This window comes from Diadema antillarum, unplaced genomic scaffold, assembly GCF_040938485.1.
Source record: "Diadema antillarum isolate AM-2024a unplaced genomic scaffold, OU_Dant_1.0 seq00000161_RagTag, whole genome shotgun sequence".
NCBI classification, from domain to species: Eukaryota; Metazoa; Echinodermata; class Echinoidea; order Diadematoida; family Diadematidae; genus Diadema; species Diadema antillarum.
Window position 1 is genome coordinate 1,886,149 of NW_027271232.1, and position 18,852 is coordinate 1,905,000.

Sequence of the window (18,852 nt, forward strand, 5' to 3'; positions counted from 1 at the left end):
ACTCAAACAATACATCATTATATGAGTGGCTATAATGTACAATTGATAAAAACCGAATAAATCTGTTTTTTTTTTCAGGTTATACAGTGCGTATCAAAAAAAAAAGGTAATCCAACTTTGGCGGGCTACTACTTTACAATTGTCAGCTATGGAGAGCTCAATGTTTTAATTCTAATGATATCACAAACCATCGAAAGCTATGCTGCCGGCTGAAAGCAATAACAAATTTACTTCTTGTATATTATAGAAAGAATGGCCACGCGAAAGTAACAAGATTAATGCTCTGTTACTGGGAATTTGAAAACAATAATGACATTGTTTCCATTCCTGTTGTGTCGTTTGTTGTTTCCTTTCAAAGAGTGAAAGTAGTAGTAGGTTAATAGATGTCGGCGTTAAAGCTTGTACAATATAACAATATTGGTCACAGTTTATTATTCCGAAGGTTCATTTTTTTTCCCCAAAGGTTCGTTATTCCGGAGGTTCGTCATGATATAGATAAACGGGCCCAAATTAGCTATTGCTGAAAGCAATAACAAATTTACTTCTTGTATATTATAGGAAGAAAGGCCACGCGAAAGTAACAAGATTAAATGCCCTGTTACTGGGAATTTGAAAACGATAATGACATTGTTTCCATTCCTGTTGTGTCGTTGGTTGTTTCCTTTCAAAGAGTGAAAGTAGTAATATAGTAGGTTAATAGATGTCGGCGTTAAAGCTTGTACAATATAACAATATTGGTCACAGTTTATTATTCCGAAGGTTCATTTTTTTTCCCCCAAAGGTTCGTTATTCCGGAGGTTCGTCATGATATAGATAAACGGGCCCAAATTTGTTATTGCTGAAAGCAATAACAAATTTACTTCTTGTATATTATAGAAAGAAAGGCCACGCGAAAGCAACAAGATTAAATGCCCTGTTACTGGGAATTTGAAAACGATAATGACATTGTTTCCATTCAAAATTCAAAATGGTCACCTTCCTTGACCTAGGTCTAATTGGATGAATAGGAGAGCATGTATTTGGGGATTTTAGGACTTTAACTTGACTTTGGCCCTTTCATAAGTTTATGCATTAAGTAATTTTCAAGGTATGGAGAAAAAGTGCAATTTTTGTATTGAGTAATAAATTGTTACCATTTTCATCTGGCCTTTGACCCTAAAATTCATAAGAGAATCACTGTCAGGCAGAACATGCATAAATATGTACTAAGTTTCAAGATGCCATGAGCCACTTCCGAGACATGGAGGAAGAAGCAAGTTCAGCACTTTCTCTTGATCTTTGATCTTTGACCTTTTTGGCAAAAAAAAAAAGAAATTGCCAGAGAATCTCTATTTTGGGTTATACATGCATACACCAAGTTTAAAAAAAGTCCTGCTGGCATTGCATAAATATGAGGGAAATAGTAAAATTTTGAAGTGTTGCCCTTGACCTTTGACCCCATGAACCCCAAATTCCCTAGATAATCACTTCCAGTCAGTACATGCATAATATATACTATGTTCCATGAAGATACCTTGAACAATATCCAAGATACAGAGAAAAAAAGTAAAATTTTAACATTTTCACTTGACCTTTTCACATTTGACCTTAACCTTATCACCCCAAACTTTTACCAGTGAATTTTAACTGGGTAATACCTGTATACACTAAGTTTCAAGAAAATATCTTTAGGCATTGCAGAGATATGAGGGAAATAGTGAAATTTTAAGCATTTGACCTCGACCTTTTGACTTTTGACCTTGAGCATGTGCACCCAAAAGTTGATAGGCAGAATTTCACCCCCAATATACATACATGCCAAATTTCAGGTTTTTTTTTTTTTTTTTTTTTTTTTTTTTTTTTTTTTTGTTACGCTGTCCGCAAAATTCATTACGGACGGAGAGAAGGACGGACGGAAGGACGGACAACCCGAAAACATAATGCCTCCGGCACCACTTCTTGGCGGAGGCATACAAAAGAATCTAGATTACATAGGTGAAGTAATCTTTGAAGATATGTAAATATTGATATGTACGGTATTGAAACTGTCGTGTTGATTATCCTTATGGTACGTTACCACTCTCGTGGAATTCACTAAGCTGGGTCCACTTTCTCGATTCGCCCGAAATCGTGGTCTTACTCGGGGACTAATCGTGCTGATCATCAGATAATCAAATCTTGATGTCAGTCAAAGACATTGTGTTGATCGTAGTAATTTTTCGAACAGTCCAATAATTCTTCTACGATCAACACGATTACCACCATAGACCTCAAGATGTGATAAGCCATGATAAGATCACCACGGTCACTCGTAGACTAAGAATCGATTTGTGGTAGATAGTATACATGTATTAGCATATCGAGACTCGCGACAATGGCAACCTAGTGAAAGTGTTTAACGTGCAATGTCAATAATCTTTTGGGTATCGATAATGCATATTTAGTTACTCTATCTAAAAAGGACCGGCGGACGAGTAGGGCATGGATATCTGAAAACATTGGATGGTGTATTTAATTCATGCATGAGTTAAAATGTTATTCCAGCGGAACTTACATGCGCTCTAAAAGTGGATTGCACGTCAGATGCGCCTATAGCAGATACACTTCAAATCATTTTAGCAACTAATTTCTGTGGAAAACATGAAAATATTGTATTCGTTGTGGTTAAACATTTACACTCTGAATATGTCTAATGTTTAACACATTAGAGATACACATACATCCTTGAACACAAACACACACAACACAAAAGTATACAAACCTGCATAAATATAAACGTGATATATATATATATATATATAGATATAGATATATTATATATACATAGTTATAGTATATGCATGCACACATACATACATACACGCATGCATAGTTAATGTTCCCTCAGACATTTCCCTCATGCTTTATAGATCCATGCATTAAGGTCTACTTAACCATAACATTTTTTTTCTCTCTCTCTCTCATTTTTGTATAATATTGATTATTAGTCACTCCTAACGGATTTAACAACCAAGTTTACGTTGTATTGCATTTAAATCAACCCATGTAATAAAGTTAAGTGCATGAAATCATTTTTTATAAAAAAAAACCCACAGAATTTGAAAGCGACTGGATTTGACTTGCAACTATTCGTTTTTATCAATGCCATTCCTTGGTATTTGTAATCTATCTATTAGTTTCTTGGCAATAATAAACGTATGAGCAATATGTTTAAAAACCATCAGGCGAACCACCAAAGAATGAGAACACGTATGTGCGATCTTATCTTAAAAAAATAAATTGATTTCATGCTAGAGCATGGTGAGAAATATGTCGCTTGTGCGGTATACATGTATCTCTTATTTCGACATCTAAATAAAGCATTCGAGTTTGATGTTCCATGAATGCATTAATGGCGTATTGAATAAATTCACGAAATTCATGACTGAGCTCATTTCCCCTGCATGAATGCCTGTGTGCGATACTGGAGGTGTGAGTATGTGTGTGAAGATGATCAGAAGAATAAGAGTTGATGAAGAGAAGTTTGATTAATATCGATATGTTGGAAACCCCTATCCAGGTAAGCCCGTTTCGGCCGTCATGAAATTACACCTCTCGTAAGGCCTTCATTCTATTTGATGAAAAAAGACGTAAACTAAAAGTGAAGCTGAGTAGATCAAAGGTGATAGCGAATAAAAAATTTAATTTGTTTTCATATTCCACAAGATTTAATGATATTTAATCAATAATTTGGATGTAAGAAGTGATAGGGTCTCATACTTGCAATGATTATTACAGTACTACACGCGTTACGCAAGTGCGGCCGTCGACATTACCCTTAAATTTCTGTATAACCGTATTGAACCTTTTCCCTTTAATGTCGTGTAACTTTTAAAGAAATTGGTGTATTGAATAGCCGCTTTCACAGAATAATACTTATTTATGGTGTTTAACTTAAGGAAAATTCCGATGTTATTTGTAAACAGAAATTAAATGTATGGAAAAAACATTACTGAAATCTGTATTTCTTGGGAAAAATGTAAAAAAAATCCTTCCTTCCTTAGTATTTCATAACAACAACTATTTATTACATAAAACGGGGTATTAACTTGTAGGAAATCTAATTCTCTTTAATATGATACCATTTTTATGGTAATTTGATATTCTTAACTAAAGTTATTCAAAAATAATCCGTATCCTAGCAACGGGCGGCGGCCATCTTAGAAGTATGCAAATTAGACGCACGCGCAACCCTTTTTTCCGCTGGCGACAAGCAGATTCGCAAAATACAGGTTCTGACGATCTTCGAACACATCGTAGATTTTTTTTTTTTTTTTTTGGGGGGGGGGGGTGCACGGAAACCATTTCTGAAGAATAGTAACCCAGTATGGGCCGACATGAACTACACAGATACTTCCCTTCATTTTGTTATGAAAAAATAAGATAGCCATGTTTCATTTTAAACTCTGAAAGGCCATTTAACAAGTTCTTTATTTCTTAGGGCTTTTAGCATAAGATTCTTCTTTTTTTTTCACTTTAATCTTCCAATAAGAGGAAACTGTCACGTCAAATTTTTTTCTTTAACTTTTTAATATCAGATAAGTTGTGATTTTGGAGGGAATCCAAAAAGACAAGAAACTGTTCATATGGGAAGCTGAATGGATTGAGTTTGGTAACACAGAATAGAAAAAAAAATGTATTTCATATAAGGAATAGAAAGTGTAATTTTTCTTTCTTTCTTCGCCGATTTCGATGAGATTTGATCAATAGATAGCAGTGATCTACAACAAACCCCACATACAGAACCTACGCAATTGCGCGCGGAGACATTATAACCCTTAAATATTGCTGTAAAACCTATTGAACCTTATCCCCTTTAATGTCGTGTAACTTTTAAAGGAATTGGTGTATTGGAAAGCCGTTTTCACATGATAATAGCTATGTTTGGGGGATAATTTTAGGAAATTTCAAATGTTATTTGTAAATGCATATTAGATGTATGGAAAAGAACATTATAACCAAATTCCGTATCTTTTTAGAAAAATGCTAAAAATCATAATTCCTTCCTTAATATTTCATGACAACAACTATTTATCCCATCAAATGGGGTATCAGCTTGTAGGAAATTTAATTCTCTTCAAAATGATACCATTTTTATGGTAATTTGTTATTCCTAAATAAAGTTATTCAAAAATAATCCGTCTCCTAGCAACGGGCGGCGGCCATCTAGGAAATATGCAAATAAGACGCGCGCGCAACCTTTTTTTCCGCTGGCGACAACCGGATTCAGAAAATACAGGTTCTGACGATCTTCGAACATATCGTAGAATTTTGTTTTAGGGGGGGGGGGGGGGGGGGGGGTGCACGGGGACCCTTTCTGGCTGCTAGACTAAACTTGTACTTCGACCGCAGCTCATCATACTGCATTAATGTAGGCCTACGTGCTTTCTTTATGCATGATGAGAGACAAGCTGCCCATTCCATGATTTCATCATGGACCCTACCACTAGGGTCCATGATTTCATGAAGTCATCATATAAAAGTCTTTACATAAAATCAAGGAAATTCCAAAGATTCTCATAATTATGTAGCTATATTATGTATACAAGAGAAGTAAAGTCTGTGTGTCTTATGAGAGAGAAGTCTTTTCATGAAACGTAGCCTCCATCCAAATAGGGGAGATACCACGATTTTATAGTACGATGAAAAAATGTTTCATTGGACATTATAGGCTTATTGTAGATTACAGACTTTATTTTAGATTGATTCCTCCGAGCATAACAGAATGACATCCGTAAAAGGGTCAATCCCACTATATCCGCTAAAATATGTGATCTTCATATACATGACTTTTGATCAATATTCCAATAGATTTAAGGGATCCCGTGTCACAAAAGTCATATTTTTGGTAAAGCAACTCTAGCAAAGATATTAAAAACCAGACCCCCCCCAAAAAAAAAAAATACTATTATTATCATTACAAAATATCGAATGTAGGAACCAGATTCAAATAGTCGATCGTGCCAAAATAGATTTCTGTCTTTGAAAGCCTGATTGTAGATAGGAATAAAAAAATTGTCATGGTCAACAAAGGCAAGTGAAATTCATTGGATTGCGCCTGCGGGTAGGATAACGAAGAGGTTCGTGTTTTTGTTATTGTTTTTTTTATATAGATCGAGTCAAATACAGACGGATTTCACTGACGAATTCCATAAGGTATTTTAAGATTCAACGAAACATACGTGATACCCTGCTATGAGATTTCTCCTCAAGGATTATGACAGCCTTATATAGCTCACCTGCAAGGAACCACTCCCATATCTCACTATAGAACACATTAAAGTAACTTTATTATCTCATTTCCACGGAAAAGCGCAGGTGGGAAACGTATACGTTACGAAAACTCACTCCCTGGCCAACATAACTCGCAGGATTCATCCAATTATAAACTTATACAAACGCTCTGAGGGAATTTATTCATAGTAGCAACTTTCATAGTCAAACTACTTCAATCTAAACGTAAAAGCAACATTATTCCTTGCGTCCTTTTACCAAAACACTTGTGGCTTGCCTTTAAAACAGATTATGCTGATAGTGCTATGTTCGTGAGGAATATGGTGCTGGTTAAAAGCTATGTCTGTTATTCCGAAGGCTCGTTTATTCGTAAATAAACTATTGCTCACTATTTTTTTTTCTGATAATGAAATAATGTTCATTAGCCGAAACTTAAAAGAAGGGTTTGTAGTTATGTACTTGTAAATAGCACACTTAACCATCACAACAATACCCGCTGTTATGTTCACACGGCATGTGCTGATACGTGGCGATAACAATATGTCAATTCTTTTAATTTTATTAACTGAATGGATTTTGAAGTAGCAGGAGGGTTATAACACACATCTATTTTCCCTGAAAAGGTGTTAGTGCTAACCTATAGCAGTAAAGCAAAACAAAGCAAAAGGCAATACTTACCTTTCTAGATAAAGTTTCAAAAGCTATTGATCAGTTTCATCATACAATCGGCGTTTTCCTGGACTACTCCAAGGCCTTTGATACCATTGACCATAATATACTCCTTTATAAGTTATCACATTATGGTATCCGAGGAAAGGCCTTGGAGTGGTTCAGGAGTTACCTTTCTAGCCGAAAGCAATTTGTGTATGTTAACGGACATACATCAGTCATGCAAAATGTCAATTGTGGAGTGCCTCAAGGAAGTTTGCTTGGCCCTCTTTTATTTATCCTTTACATTAACGACATGCCGAATTCATCAAGTATTCTTTCTTTTCTATTATTTGCTGATGATTCTAATGTTTTTTTTATCACATTCTGATCCTAACATGTTAATTGATGTTTTAAATGTTGAATTGGATAAATTACTTCAATGGATAAGAGCAAATAAATTGTCAATAAATATCAAAAAAACTAAATGTATGATTTTTAGTAACTCTTTGGAAAATGTGCCAAGGAATGTTTATCTGAATGACACAGTTATTGAAGAAGTTTTTTCAATCAAATTTTTAGGTTTGACTATTGACCGTAAACTCACTTGGAATTTACATATTGATTCCATAAGCCGTATTATTTCAAGAAATATAGGTGTTATAAATAAAGTTAAATTTTATTTACCCAAAAACGCTCTTTTAATGTTATATTCATCTTTGATTTTACCTTATTTGAATTATGGTATACTCGCCTGGGGAAACACACATTCTTCTCATTTGGAAAGACTACTTTTGTTACAGAAGAAAGCTCTTCGTATTATTTGCAATGAATCGTGGAGAAGTCACACTGATGTGTTATTTCAAGAAAACAAAATCTTAAAGGTAAAGGATTTGTATTTTCTACACCTCGGACAATTCATGTACAAATTTATCAATAATTCTCTCCCAATTGTGTTTGAGTCCATGTTCACTAAAAATAGAACTGTTCATCTGTATCCTACCCGGCAATCCAACTCATTTCATTTGCCATTAACGAGGACTATGTTTGCTAAATCTATATTTTCTTTTACTGGCCCCAAATTCTGGAACTCTCTCGATGATAGTATGAAACAAGTTCTAAGTTTAAATACATTTACATTTAAATTGAAGAAGTTGTTCATAAATTCCTATATAGTTGAATGAGTTATATCTTAGTTACCCTTAATTTTGAGCTTCCTTTTTTATTCGTTATACTCATTCTTTTCTTTAATCTATTCCTTCCTACATTATGTACATATACCTCGGTGATCCATCGCACCATGTACCTCGCGTGTGCTGGTATAGACCCTTCATCATCTTCATCTCTTCTCCTTTCTCGCCTTTTCCTGTCCTCTTGTCTCCTTCTGTTTCTTCCTTCAAAATAATTTCCTCTTCTCCTCCTTTTCCCTCACTGTGTTTTGTTTTTCTCTCTCTATCTTTCTCTTTACAAGAGAGGTTGCTTGTGTTTGTTTGTCCGTCTGTTTGTTTGTTTGTTTGTTGTTTGTTTATTTGTATAGGATTGTATGTGTTGCACACCGTTTATGTCCAGCTAATTGCCTTTCGATGTTATTTAGTCTTTTTGTCCACGAGGAGACTGCAAAATACAAGCTTAGCTTTTTAGCATGTCTCCTCCATTTCCTGCAACTTTAGTTTTGATTCAATATTCTCTTGCTTTTTTTCATGTGTACTATTGTTAACTTCATGTATTTTTCTTTGTTACGACATTGTATTGATGTTGTGTTATTTTGTGTATGAAAATGTTGTTGGAAATGAAATAAATGAAATGAAATGAAATGAAACAAACTTGTAATGGTAAGCCGTGTTGATCGAAGGATGATAATACAACATGACATTGTAATGATGAGTAGGAGAATGCTTCACAGACGCAGGTACACAGTGACTCAAATTGTCTTATGACTTTGAAAGCGAACACTTCTTTTTAATGGGTGCTCACCAATGTGAATGCAGGACGGAATACAGGTCATTCTAATTGATACACACACAAAAAAAGGAGGGGGCAAAATTGAATAAGATACGACTAGCAAATTACCTCCCGCAAAACCATACTGTTGAAAAGACATGCATTTTACTTCTCTTTTTTAATGGGAGTGGACTTTCTCTTGTCTGTATGGTTAAAGATCACCTATTGGAAAGCAATACCCGGAAGTAAATAGTTTAGCAAATATTTACACATCACAGATGATATAACTTTCGAACCCAGCTATTAGTAAAATTGCATTTATATGCATTGAACATCTGTATAAAAATTGACGATGCGCAGTGTGGGGCACGACATATTGCAATTTGTCTTAACGGTAACGTACTATTATGTTTCATTGGAAATACCAGATATTTCTCCTTTAATCATGCTGTTAATGAACATCTTTAATTATCGTCCAACAATGAAGGATTAAAAATCTAGGGCATGCAGTTAGATAAACTTTATAGGAGTCCATACCATGTTGTTATCATGTAATATGTATTGTTCTGAGGAGTGAACCCCGGAGACTGTGGTATCATAAAGTTTAAATGAATAATTAAAGAATTTATTTTGCACTACGATATTATTCATAAGCAAGTGTCTGATTTATATGCCCTTCAGCATGGTGTTGTGGAGTTTGCCTGTTATATCGAGGAGGCTCTCTCGCCTTCTCGATGATTATAGTTTACCTCCTGATTGTTACATGGCATCATCATTACAATGCAAGGTGAATATCAGAATTGTATGATATCCGCTGCCCTCTGGGATTGGTAAATCCTGAATAATTCTGGAGTCAGAAATTTCTTATTTCTGGTTACAGTTTGTTTTTCTGAAGGTTCATTTTCAGGGTTTATTATTACGATGGTTCGGTAATCCAAAACGAAATAAGGTTCGTTTAAAATACTAAAGGATTGGTCTTCCGAATGTTCGTTTGTATAGCCCCTAAAAGAAAAATAAAGAAAAAAAAAGTTTGCAATACCGAAGGTTCGTTAATTTAAAACGATATTGGTTGGTAATTCCGAATGTTAGTTTAAAAGTATGCAATTTTTCCATTTGTGGATTTACGAACCTTGTTTCATTTGTTTGTTTGTTTGTTTGATGTTTGCTTTTTTTTGGGGGGGGGGAGCTATCAAACCTTCAAAATATTAAAGTTTCTCTTATTTTCAGATCAACGAACCTTCGGGAAAACAATGCCTATTCAATTTTTGGATACATAGCGTGTATAAGGTTTGCCACGTAAATTCTCCATCAAACATGTAATATCTTTATCTTCCTTTGGTAAATTAGGTCTGAAGAAAATACCAGCTTATTTTTTTTTTTTTTAAATCAAAACTGATAAAACACTATTCCTTGTGAAGCTCAACGCGGTAAACCTTTGTATGCTCGCGTAATCAAAGCGTGTTTTTGTATTCTAACCTGTTATATTTCATAACACATAAAGCTTTGATGGCTATTCATCGATGAAATCACTTATTACTAATAATTTCATCGTCAGAGCCACACTCAGAAAGATTTGTGGATGTTTTTATTTGAAATTGCGTGGTATTTAGGCGCTATGCTGAAAGTATTGTGGTTGTGTTGTGAATTATTGTTCTCCAGACATAATATAGAAATCCAATTGTAAACCTACTTTACGTTTATAAAAAAAAAGGGATTCCAGAAGTTCAAGGCTTCATCTTATAGGATTGGCCCTCAAGTACAACATACAGTCGACTGCAGTCGTAGTATACCCAGTCAATTTGCATATAATATCAATTTGATATTTAGAATCAGTGCCTCGATTTTCAAAGTGTTTATGGATTCACTCGGGCACAGTGCAGCCGACTGAAATACCTCTCTCTTACAAAATCCTGTTGCACAAACAAGATCGCAAAATCAAGAACATTTCTAATTATGATACGAGCAGTCATGGCTACTGTTGGGCCCTATTTTTTGTACAAAGTTGAAAAAAAAAACATTAGAGAGAAATCACTAGAGATAAACGATAGTAGATCGCCATTCGTTTTTAGCTCCATGGCCAAACTAAACACTTATACTGGGTAAGGTACATAATTATGCAATGCATGCGTGCAGTACTCCATCCGCCCATGGTGAGACCAAGGACAGATCTGCAGGGTGTTGGGAGAAAGGTACTGAACTGTGTAATACCTAGAACAGTCGATGACTAGTCTAATCCAATTTCAGCAGTAAATTCAGCATTATGTGTTCGTATTAGGCCTACTATGAAGAAAAAGGTATTGTATCTTTTCTTCAGAAAAATTGAATACTCTGAAACCAATTTGTGACCTATATGGATCTACATGTCATTAATATAGATCACATACGAAATCAGATAGATGCGAATTCCATTTACTGAGACTGGCTGAACAGACTACTACCATACTCGGTGGGCGGGACCTGTCAGAGCGAATGATTTATCGCGTTCGGTCAAAATCCGATCGGAACTGAAACTTTCTTCCCGGACCCTTTTTCGTTGGGCGCGCAGTCTCTCGATTAGCGCAATCAGAAAATTTGCGCCCTCTCTTGGTCGCACCAAGGAAAAGGGGACGGAGCCCAGACTAGTATGGATGGAGCATCAGTTCACTTTCTCAGTGAAGGCTGAGAGGAATGCCAAGGAGCTTTGAGTTTCAACCACAGACTGCCCAAACATTGTTTGCTGACTGTGGTTAATTGGCAGACCACAAAGCACTTCTGTGAGAAACAAACCATAGGGCTTGGCACTTCCCCAAACCAGCAGAGCATTAGGGCTATACATTGTATCTCTTCCCCCTCCCCGGCTATATCAACAATCTGATCTTGGAGGCGCACAAGAGAGTTTTCATTGTCTCTGATAAGGAGATAATTTATTAGGATTGCCTGCTCAGTGTAGCTTATTGGCAAGGGCCTGTTTTATAAAAGTATACAGGTATAACCTCATTGCATGGACTAGCCAACCAAAGCCTTATACGAATTGCCCACCCTGACTCATATTATCTTGCACAAGGAGAAAAGGAGGTTAGTGTAGTGCACATGTTCCTATACCACAAGTGGAGGATACCATACATCAAGAATCATCAGTCATCTTCTCCATCAAACAGGTATAATGCATCTTAACTCTCTGTGATTCAATGGCATACTGCTCTATGATCTTGTATTACTTTTACATGGGCTGTGTTTATGCTCAATTGCTATGTAGAATCAGTGTTTCGAAATACACTGTACTGCACATGATTCAAAATGCCATTCACAGGATTGAGTACCGCGCGATGTCTTTTTGAGCTCCAGAAAGAGACGATACTGCAAATATGCTATGCTTATTGTTAAAATACTTTGAACTGTACTCTACTGCACTATTCAGCTTGTATACCGTACGTGTTTTTCATATGTTTCATATGTTATAGTGCTGGAGCATAGCATTCCTGAAGCTGAATATTAACTCTTTATGTGCCATGGTGGAAACCCCCTGTATGCCACGTTATTCTGGGACACGAAGGTAGACATGCTTTGAGAAAGAATTCTGTTTTTCCAATTTGTGTAACTTCTACAAATTTCAGCTTTTGAGCTTTGACATAATAGTGAGCAAAGTTTAGAGGAATGCCAAACTTTGCTTCAATATAAATTGTATGAAAAATCTATTTTCAATTTTCTTTTGAATGACAAGTTTGCTACATTACTGTGAAGGCATGACTTTTACACATGAAACCGTGACAGAAACTTAGAATGTACACACAAATCTATAGTTGGGAACACCGCTTGACAGTCAATCACCACATAGAATGCAAGCCGTATGCGAGAGAAACAAAAGCGCTAGAAACGCTTTCATTGTACCGCAGGACTAGCGATTTATCGATCGGTTTTGGCGGCTTTGTTTATTGAGCAGAATATGCAAAGTTGGCACGCCGTCGACTGAGTCGGACGTGCGAACGTGGCACATAAAGAGTTAATAATGAAAACATTGTTTAGTCAAATGAGCAATTAATGTTCCTCAAATTTTTATCTCACCCTTTGTGGAATATTCTCCTTTTTTCTGCAGCATATTTTGTGACTCTGGCAACTGAAAATGTCACAATTAAGCTAGTGAATAAAAATTGTTTCATTTTCATGTTTGAATATCACGTTTTCACTGCAGTTTGGTCCCCAAATTGGTATGCATGAACCATGTAGCTTCTTGTGGTTATCAGCGTACTGGATAATCAAAACAATACAAGAATGAACCTTTCAATGTGGCATGATCATAGAAGTGCATGTTTTTGCATTTCAACAATGAAAAAGCATTTCGCTGAAAACTGATTAAACTGAACTGCATTTAAGATGTATTTCTGCCTATTATTCACTGCAACTTACTGTTTCTAATCCCTATTTTTGTGATCTTCGCAAAGGGACATTGCAACAGATGAAAAATTTGGAGCCTGACAGGATCATTAACCCTAACTAGGCCGGGGGGGGGGGGGGGGGGGGGGGGGGGGGGGGGGGGGGGGGGGGGGGGGGGGGGGGGGGGGGGGGGGGGGGGGCAGGTTCGTCAAAAGCCGAACCTGGGCAGCTGGGCAGGTTCGTCAAAAGCCGAACATGGGCAACCCGGCAGGTTTGTCAAAAGCCGAATCTTGCCAGCTCGGCAGGTTCGTCAAAAGCCGAACCTTGGCAGCTCGGCAGGTTCGTCAAAAGCCGAACCTTGGCAGCTCGGCAGGTTCGTCAAAAGTCGAACCCTGGCAGCTCGGTAGGTTCGTCAAAAGCCGAACCTGGCCACCTCCGCAAGTACGTCAAAAGCCGAACCTGGGCATCTCGGCAGGTTCATCAAAAGCCGAACCTGGGCAGCTCGACAGGTTCGTCAAAAGCCGAACCTTGCCAGCTCGGCAGGTTCGTCAAAAGCCGAACCTTGCCAGCTCGGCAGGTTTGTCAAAAGCCGAACCTGGGCAGCCTGGCAGGTTCGTCAAAAGCCGAACCTTGCCAGCTTGGCAGGTTCGTCAAAAGCCGAACCTTGCCAGCTCGGTTGGTTCGTCAAAAGCCGAACCTTGGGAGCTCGGCAGGTTTGGTCAAAAGCCGAACCTTGCCACCTCGGCACGTTCGTCAAAAGCCGAACCTGGGCAGCTCTGCAGGTTTGTCAAAAGCCGAACCTTGGCAGCCCGGCAGGTTTGTCAAAAGCCGAACCTTGGCAGCCCGGCAGGTTCGTCAAAAGCCGAACCTGGGCAGCTATGCAGGTTCGTCAAAAGCCGAACCTGGGCAGCTGGGCACTTTCGTCCAGAGCCGAACCTTGGCAGCTCGGTAGGTTCGTCAAGAGCCGAACCTTGGCAGCTCGCCAGGTTCGTCAAGAGCCGTACCTGGGCAGCTGGGCAGGTTTGTCAAAAGCCGAATCTTGCCAACTCGGCAGGTTCGTCAAAAGCCGAACCTTGGCAGCCCGGCAGGTTCGTCAAAAGCCGAACCTTGGCAGCCCGGCAGGTTCGTCAAAAGCCGAACCTGGGCAGCTGGGCAGGTTCGTCAAAAGCCGAACCTGGGCAGCCCGGCAGGTTCGTCAAAAGCCAAACCTTGCCAGCTCGGCTGGTTCGTCAAAAGCCGAACCTTGTCAGCTCGGCAGGTTCGTCAAAAGCCGAACCTGGGCAGCTTGGCAGGTTCGTCAAAAGCCGAACCTTGCGAGCTCGGCAGGTTTGTCAAAAGCTGAACCTGGACAGCTCGGCAGGTTCATCAAAAGCCGAACCTTGCCAGCTCGACAGGTTCGTCAAAAGCTGAACCTGGGCAGCTCGGCAGGTTCGTCAAAAGCCGAACCTGGGCAGCCCGGCAGGTTCGTCAAAAGCCAAACCTGGGCAGCCCGGCAGGTTCGTCAAAAGCCAAACCTTGCCAGCTCGGCAGGTTCGTCAAAAGCCGAACCTGGACAGCTCGGCAGGTTCGTCAAAAGCCGAACCTTGCCAGCTCGACATGTTCGTCAAAAGCCGAACCTTGCCAGCTCGACAGGTTCGTCAAAAGCCGAACCTGGGCAGCTCGGCAGGTTCGTCAAAAGCCGAACCTGGGCAGCCCGGCAGGTTCGTCAAAAGCCAAACCTTGCCAGCTCGGCAGGTTCGTCAAAAGCCGAACCTTGTCAGCTCGGCAGGTTCGTCAAAAGCCGAACCTGGGCAGCTCGGCAGGTTTGTCAAAAGCCGAACCTTGCCAGCTTGGCAGGTTCGTCAAAAGCCGAACCTGGACAGCTCGGCAGGTTCGTCAAAAGCCGAACCTTGCCAGCTCGACAGGTTCGTCAAAAGCCGAACCTGGGCAACTCGGCAGGTTCGTCAAAAGCCGAACCTTGCCAGCTCAGCAGGTTTGGCAGAAGACCAACATTGACATATCCAGCTATGACTGATGCAATTCTGAAAAGAATGAAGGACAGGTTTGTTAATTCCATTTTGTTTATGCCAAACCTTGCACCACAATTTCAGATTAACATTTAAAATTTTGATCATTTGTAGACTGTTTTTCCCATTTTTTGAGCACCTGTTTTTAGCAAAATCAGTCTAATTTTTTAGACTAATGTAGAAAGTCTATTTCTTGAATAGAACGGGTTACCTGTAGCTTCACTTTGAGTGCTTTTAACCTGTTGAGGACAAACTGATTTTACTACAGCATGCATTTCCCATAGACACCTGGTCAAGTTTACTTGGGACTTGTCATCAAAGGGTTAAGAATGATGTTTGAAACATCTTTCTTAAGCATTCAAAGTCCTTTGAGAGTTACTGTTACCAGGTAGATTAAAATAGCTAACTTCGAAAGACCTAGAGGCTCTGCATGTTTCATTTCAGTAGTCACTTGTACATGTTTGTAGTCAATAAAGTAAAACACGACTGATGATGTTTAATATTATTTATTTGCATTCCACAGATGGTTCGCATGAGAGCCCTAGTATGTATTGTTGGAGACCATTTGTTCGTGTGTTAAGTTTAGCTCATTTATACTATTAACTATATCAAATCTCTGTGTTGATAAACATCTTCTCACCTTGCTGTATCTGAAATTATTAAAAGACAAAGTAGAACATTCAGTTTTGTGCATTTTGTTATGTATTTACAAAATTTGGAATGTCAAAGCACTTTCTAAGAATACTTCTGCAAATTTCATTACAAAGCCAAGAGACACCTCAGTCTCTGATATGATGTGGACCTTTTTGATGTCATTGATGCAGTGTAGATGAGATGTATGAAAGTGTTAAGACTTTCAAGAAAGGGCTAGGGTTGGGGTGTTGAGGTCATGTTCATGCAGCATGTATGTGTTGTAGTTAGCAAAATACAAAAACAGCCTCAACAAATAGACAAAACATACTAGCTCTATTTTAGGTGATCCTGTTATCATATGATTTGACTGTAAATCCAAGAGTATCAAACAAAGGTGTGTTCATGTCAACTGATACCCACTTTAAACTCTTGTAAGCCCTTATATGACAGCCTCTCTACTTCACGATAAGATGAGAAAACAAAGCAACATAGGAACTGCAAGTCTATCATCAGTTACCAGCAGAATTGAACTCGACCTTTTCCGGTGTAAACCTGCAATGTAGTTTTCAGTGTGCCTATAATTTCTATCTGTCAGATTGCATACTTTGTGTTTAAGAAGGTCATTAACATAATATGAACATGTTGCACTTGTGGTAATCAGTTGAGCCAAATATGTAGGTTCACTTGTCTGTTTATCTGGGTTAAAAATAATCAGCAATTTAGCATATAGAGGTTGCAACAGCCTCAGGAGCATGTAAAAATGAAACCTCTTTACAGCAAAGACAACAAAACAGTGTTCACAGTGTGCTAAAGAAGGTCATCAAAAGTTTTTAGTCTATTAATATTGTGGCATAGCATCTTGTGTCACCATATATTTCCATCCTTTTTTTAAGGGAAAAATTATTGATAGCTGGATAACTCTTCAATGGTTTTATTACTTTATTTTCTCCCAGATTTGTTGGGTCAATTTTGGCAACCATGCAGAGCAGCTGAAGTGTGCAGGACTCAAAAAGATGGAAAACGTACAAGTCCAGGATCTTATTCTGGATTTAACAAGTGAGTCTCTCAACTCGATATCATTCTGCCAATTAATAACTCGATTGATAAGTGTGCTGCTCTGTTTACCTGAGTGGATTTGTCTACATCACACTTAAAGTACTGTAAAAGTGGAAATTTTTGTGTGAGTAAATTTTTCCCACTCATCGGGATATGATGAATTTCCATGTTTTTCATTCTGTGGAATCAAACGATAGTTTTACATGTAACAAGCTCATATACTATGACGTGTGCTTTTATTCTTGCGGCAGTCTCTGGTCACTGGAAGTGCAAAAACAAATGTCCACACTGCAAAAATGTCCACTTTTACAGTAACAATGCTGTAAAACTGAATGCCATAGAAATAGATTGGCAAGTTACAGCCAGGTAATCTGACACACAAAGGAGAAATGGTTGGCCACAGGCAAGAAACATCTTGGTACAAGCTATGTCAAGGGTTTAAAAATTGGTATGTGAGGGTGATAACCTAGCTGTCCATTACATGCCAGTGAAAGCTAGCCCCCACAGAACCCCATGTGTTGTCACATGATGAAAGGCTAAGATGTGATATAAATATGTGCATCACTGTAATGAAAGCAATAAATATCAAACCTTAATAGAACAAACCCTGCTGCTGGCTCGGTATGTGAGGGGTCAACGATTCGTACATGAGGGTGATAATCTAGCTGTTCATAACATGTCAGTTAAAGCTAGCCTCCACCGGTCCCCACATAGGTATTGCTACATAATATGAAGCCAAGGTATGATTTATTTGTCATATGAGCAACAGTTATATCAAACTTGTCAGTGTAGACCACTAAATTTGATTTCCTTCAGCAGAGTTTGTACAAGGTGAAACCTGTTCGTAAAGTCTGCCTGTATACATAGATAAAACAGAGGCCACATTAATCCAGTTCCATTGTGTAGTCCTTAAGGACAGAGACTTAATTATAATGTGATGATGAAATTATCCCATTGCTTGTCATAGATGAGCTATGTTTCTCCTATGTAGGTGCAAGTAAAGCTTAGTTCAGTTGTTCAATGTTGCTATCCTAAGGGAAACCAACTGATTTGTACCATGAAAGGTTGATTAGGCAATGTGTACTGTGAATGTTGCAAATCCACAAACTGCAATAAAGTCACAACTTACTGGAGATAAGTTAAGTTAGAGGATAGAGAAATATTGTACATTTGAAGACATAGTTCTTTTATTTTTGTGGCTGTGCAGAAATATGATCAAGGTAATATTTCAGTTTTTCTCTGAAAGCAATTTTCTTGCATATCCTGTATTGAAGTATCAGAGTACATTGTACATGAGACTGCCTTTCAGTCATTTGGTAAAGAAGACAAACATTTGCAAAAATTACATTGTATCTAAAATTTACTTTATACGCTGAAAATTTCATGAAATTTTTATAATTTTTGTCACCTTTCATTCATTTGATAAAGAAGACAAACATGTGCAAAATTTATCTAAAATCTACTTTATATGTCGAAAATTTCTTGAGGTTTTTATTTTTGCAAAATTTGCGTGTCAGGTGCTGTTTGCAAATTGAAAGACACGCAAAGATATTGACTCTGATCCCGACATGAATGTGATGTGCAGCATATCTTGCTCCGTTCAGTGCTGTACTCAACAACATTGAATTTAACCACTCGTGAAACTGTTGGGAAGTCCCGATTCAAAATTAGACTCCCTCCATACAGGGCGTATACAGTACTCGAACTGTGGAGTTGATGTAATGTATGTTTGATACTTGTGATTGTTTCCTAGATGTTGAACCCATCGCCATAGACTGGGTGACGTCCAACATCTACCTGATGGACGATGTCACAGATGCCATCATTGTCTGTCGGTCAGCCGGTGACATCTGTATCACGCTGGTGGAGAGCAACCTCCACCGACCAAAAGGGTTGGCACTTGACCCTAACGAAGGGTGAGTAGCAGTGTCATACCTTTACACTTGACCCTAACGAAGGCAGAGTG

General features: G+C 38.3%; 1 protein-coding gene across 1 annotated transcript in view; it reads left to right on the forward strand.

Moving 5' to 3' along the window:
- Positions 1-18,852, forward strand: part of LOC139728024 (low-density lipoprotein receptor-related protein 1-like) — a 232,661-nt gene that overhangs the window by 107,991 nt on the left and 105,818 nt on the right. The window contains exons 7-8 of the mRNA XM_071638990.1: positions 16,784-16,886; positions 18,640-18,802. Of these exons, the coding sequence (XP_071495091.1) occupies positions 16,784-16,886; positions 18,640-18,802 (266 nt within the window). The remainder of the gene's footprint in view (positions 1-16,783; positions 16,887-18,639; positions 18,803-18,852) is intronic.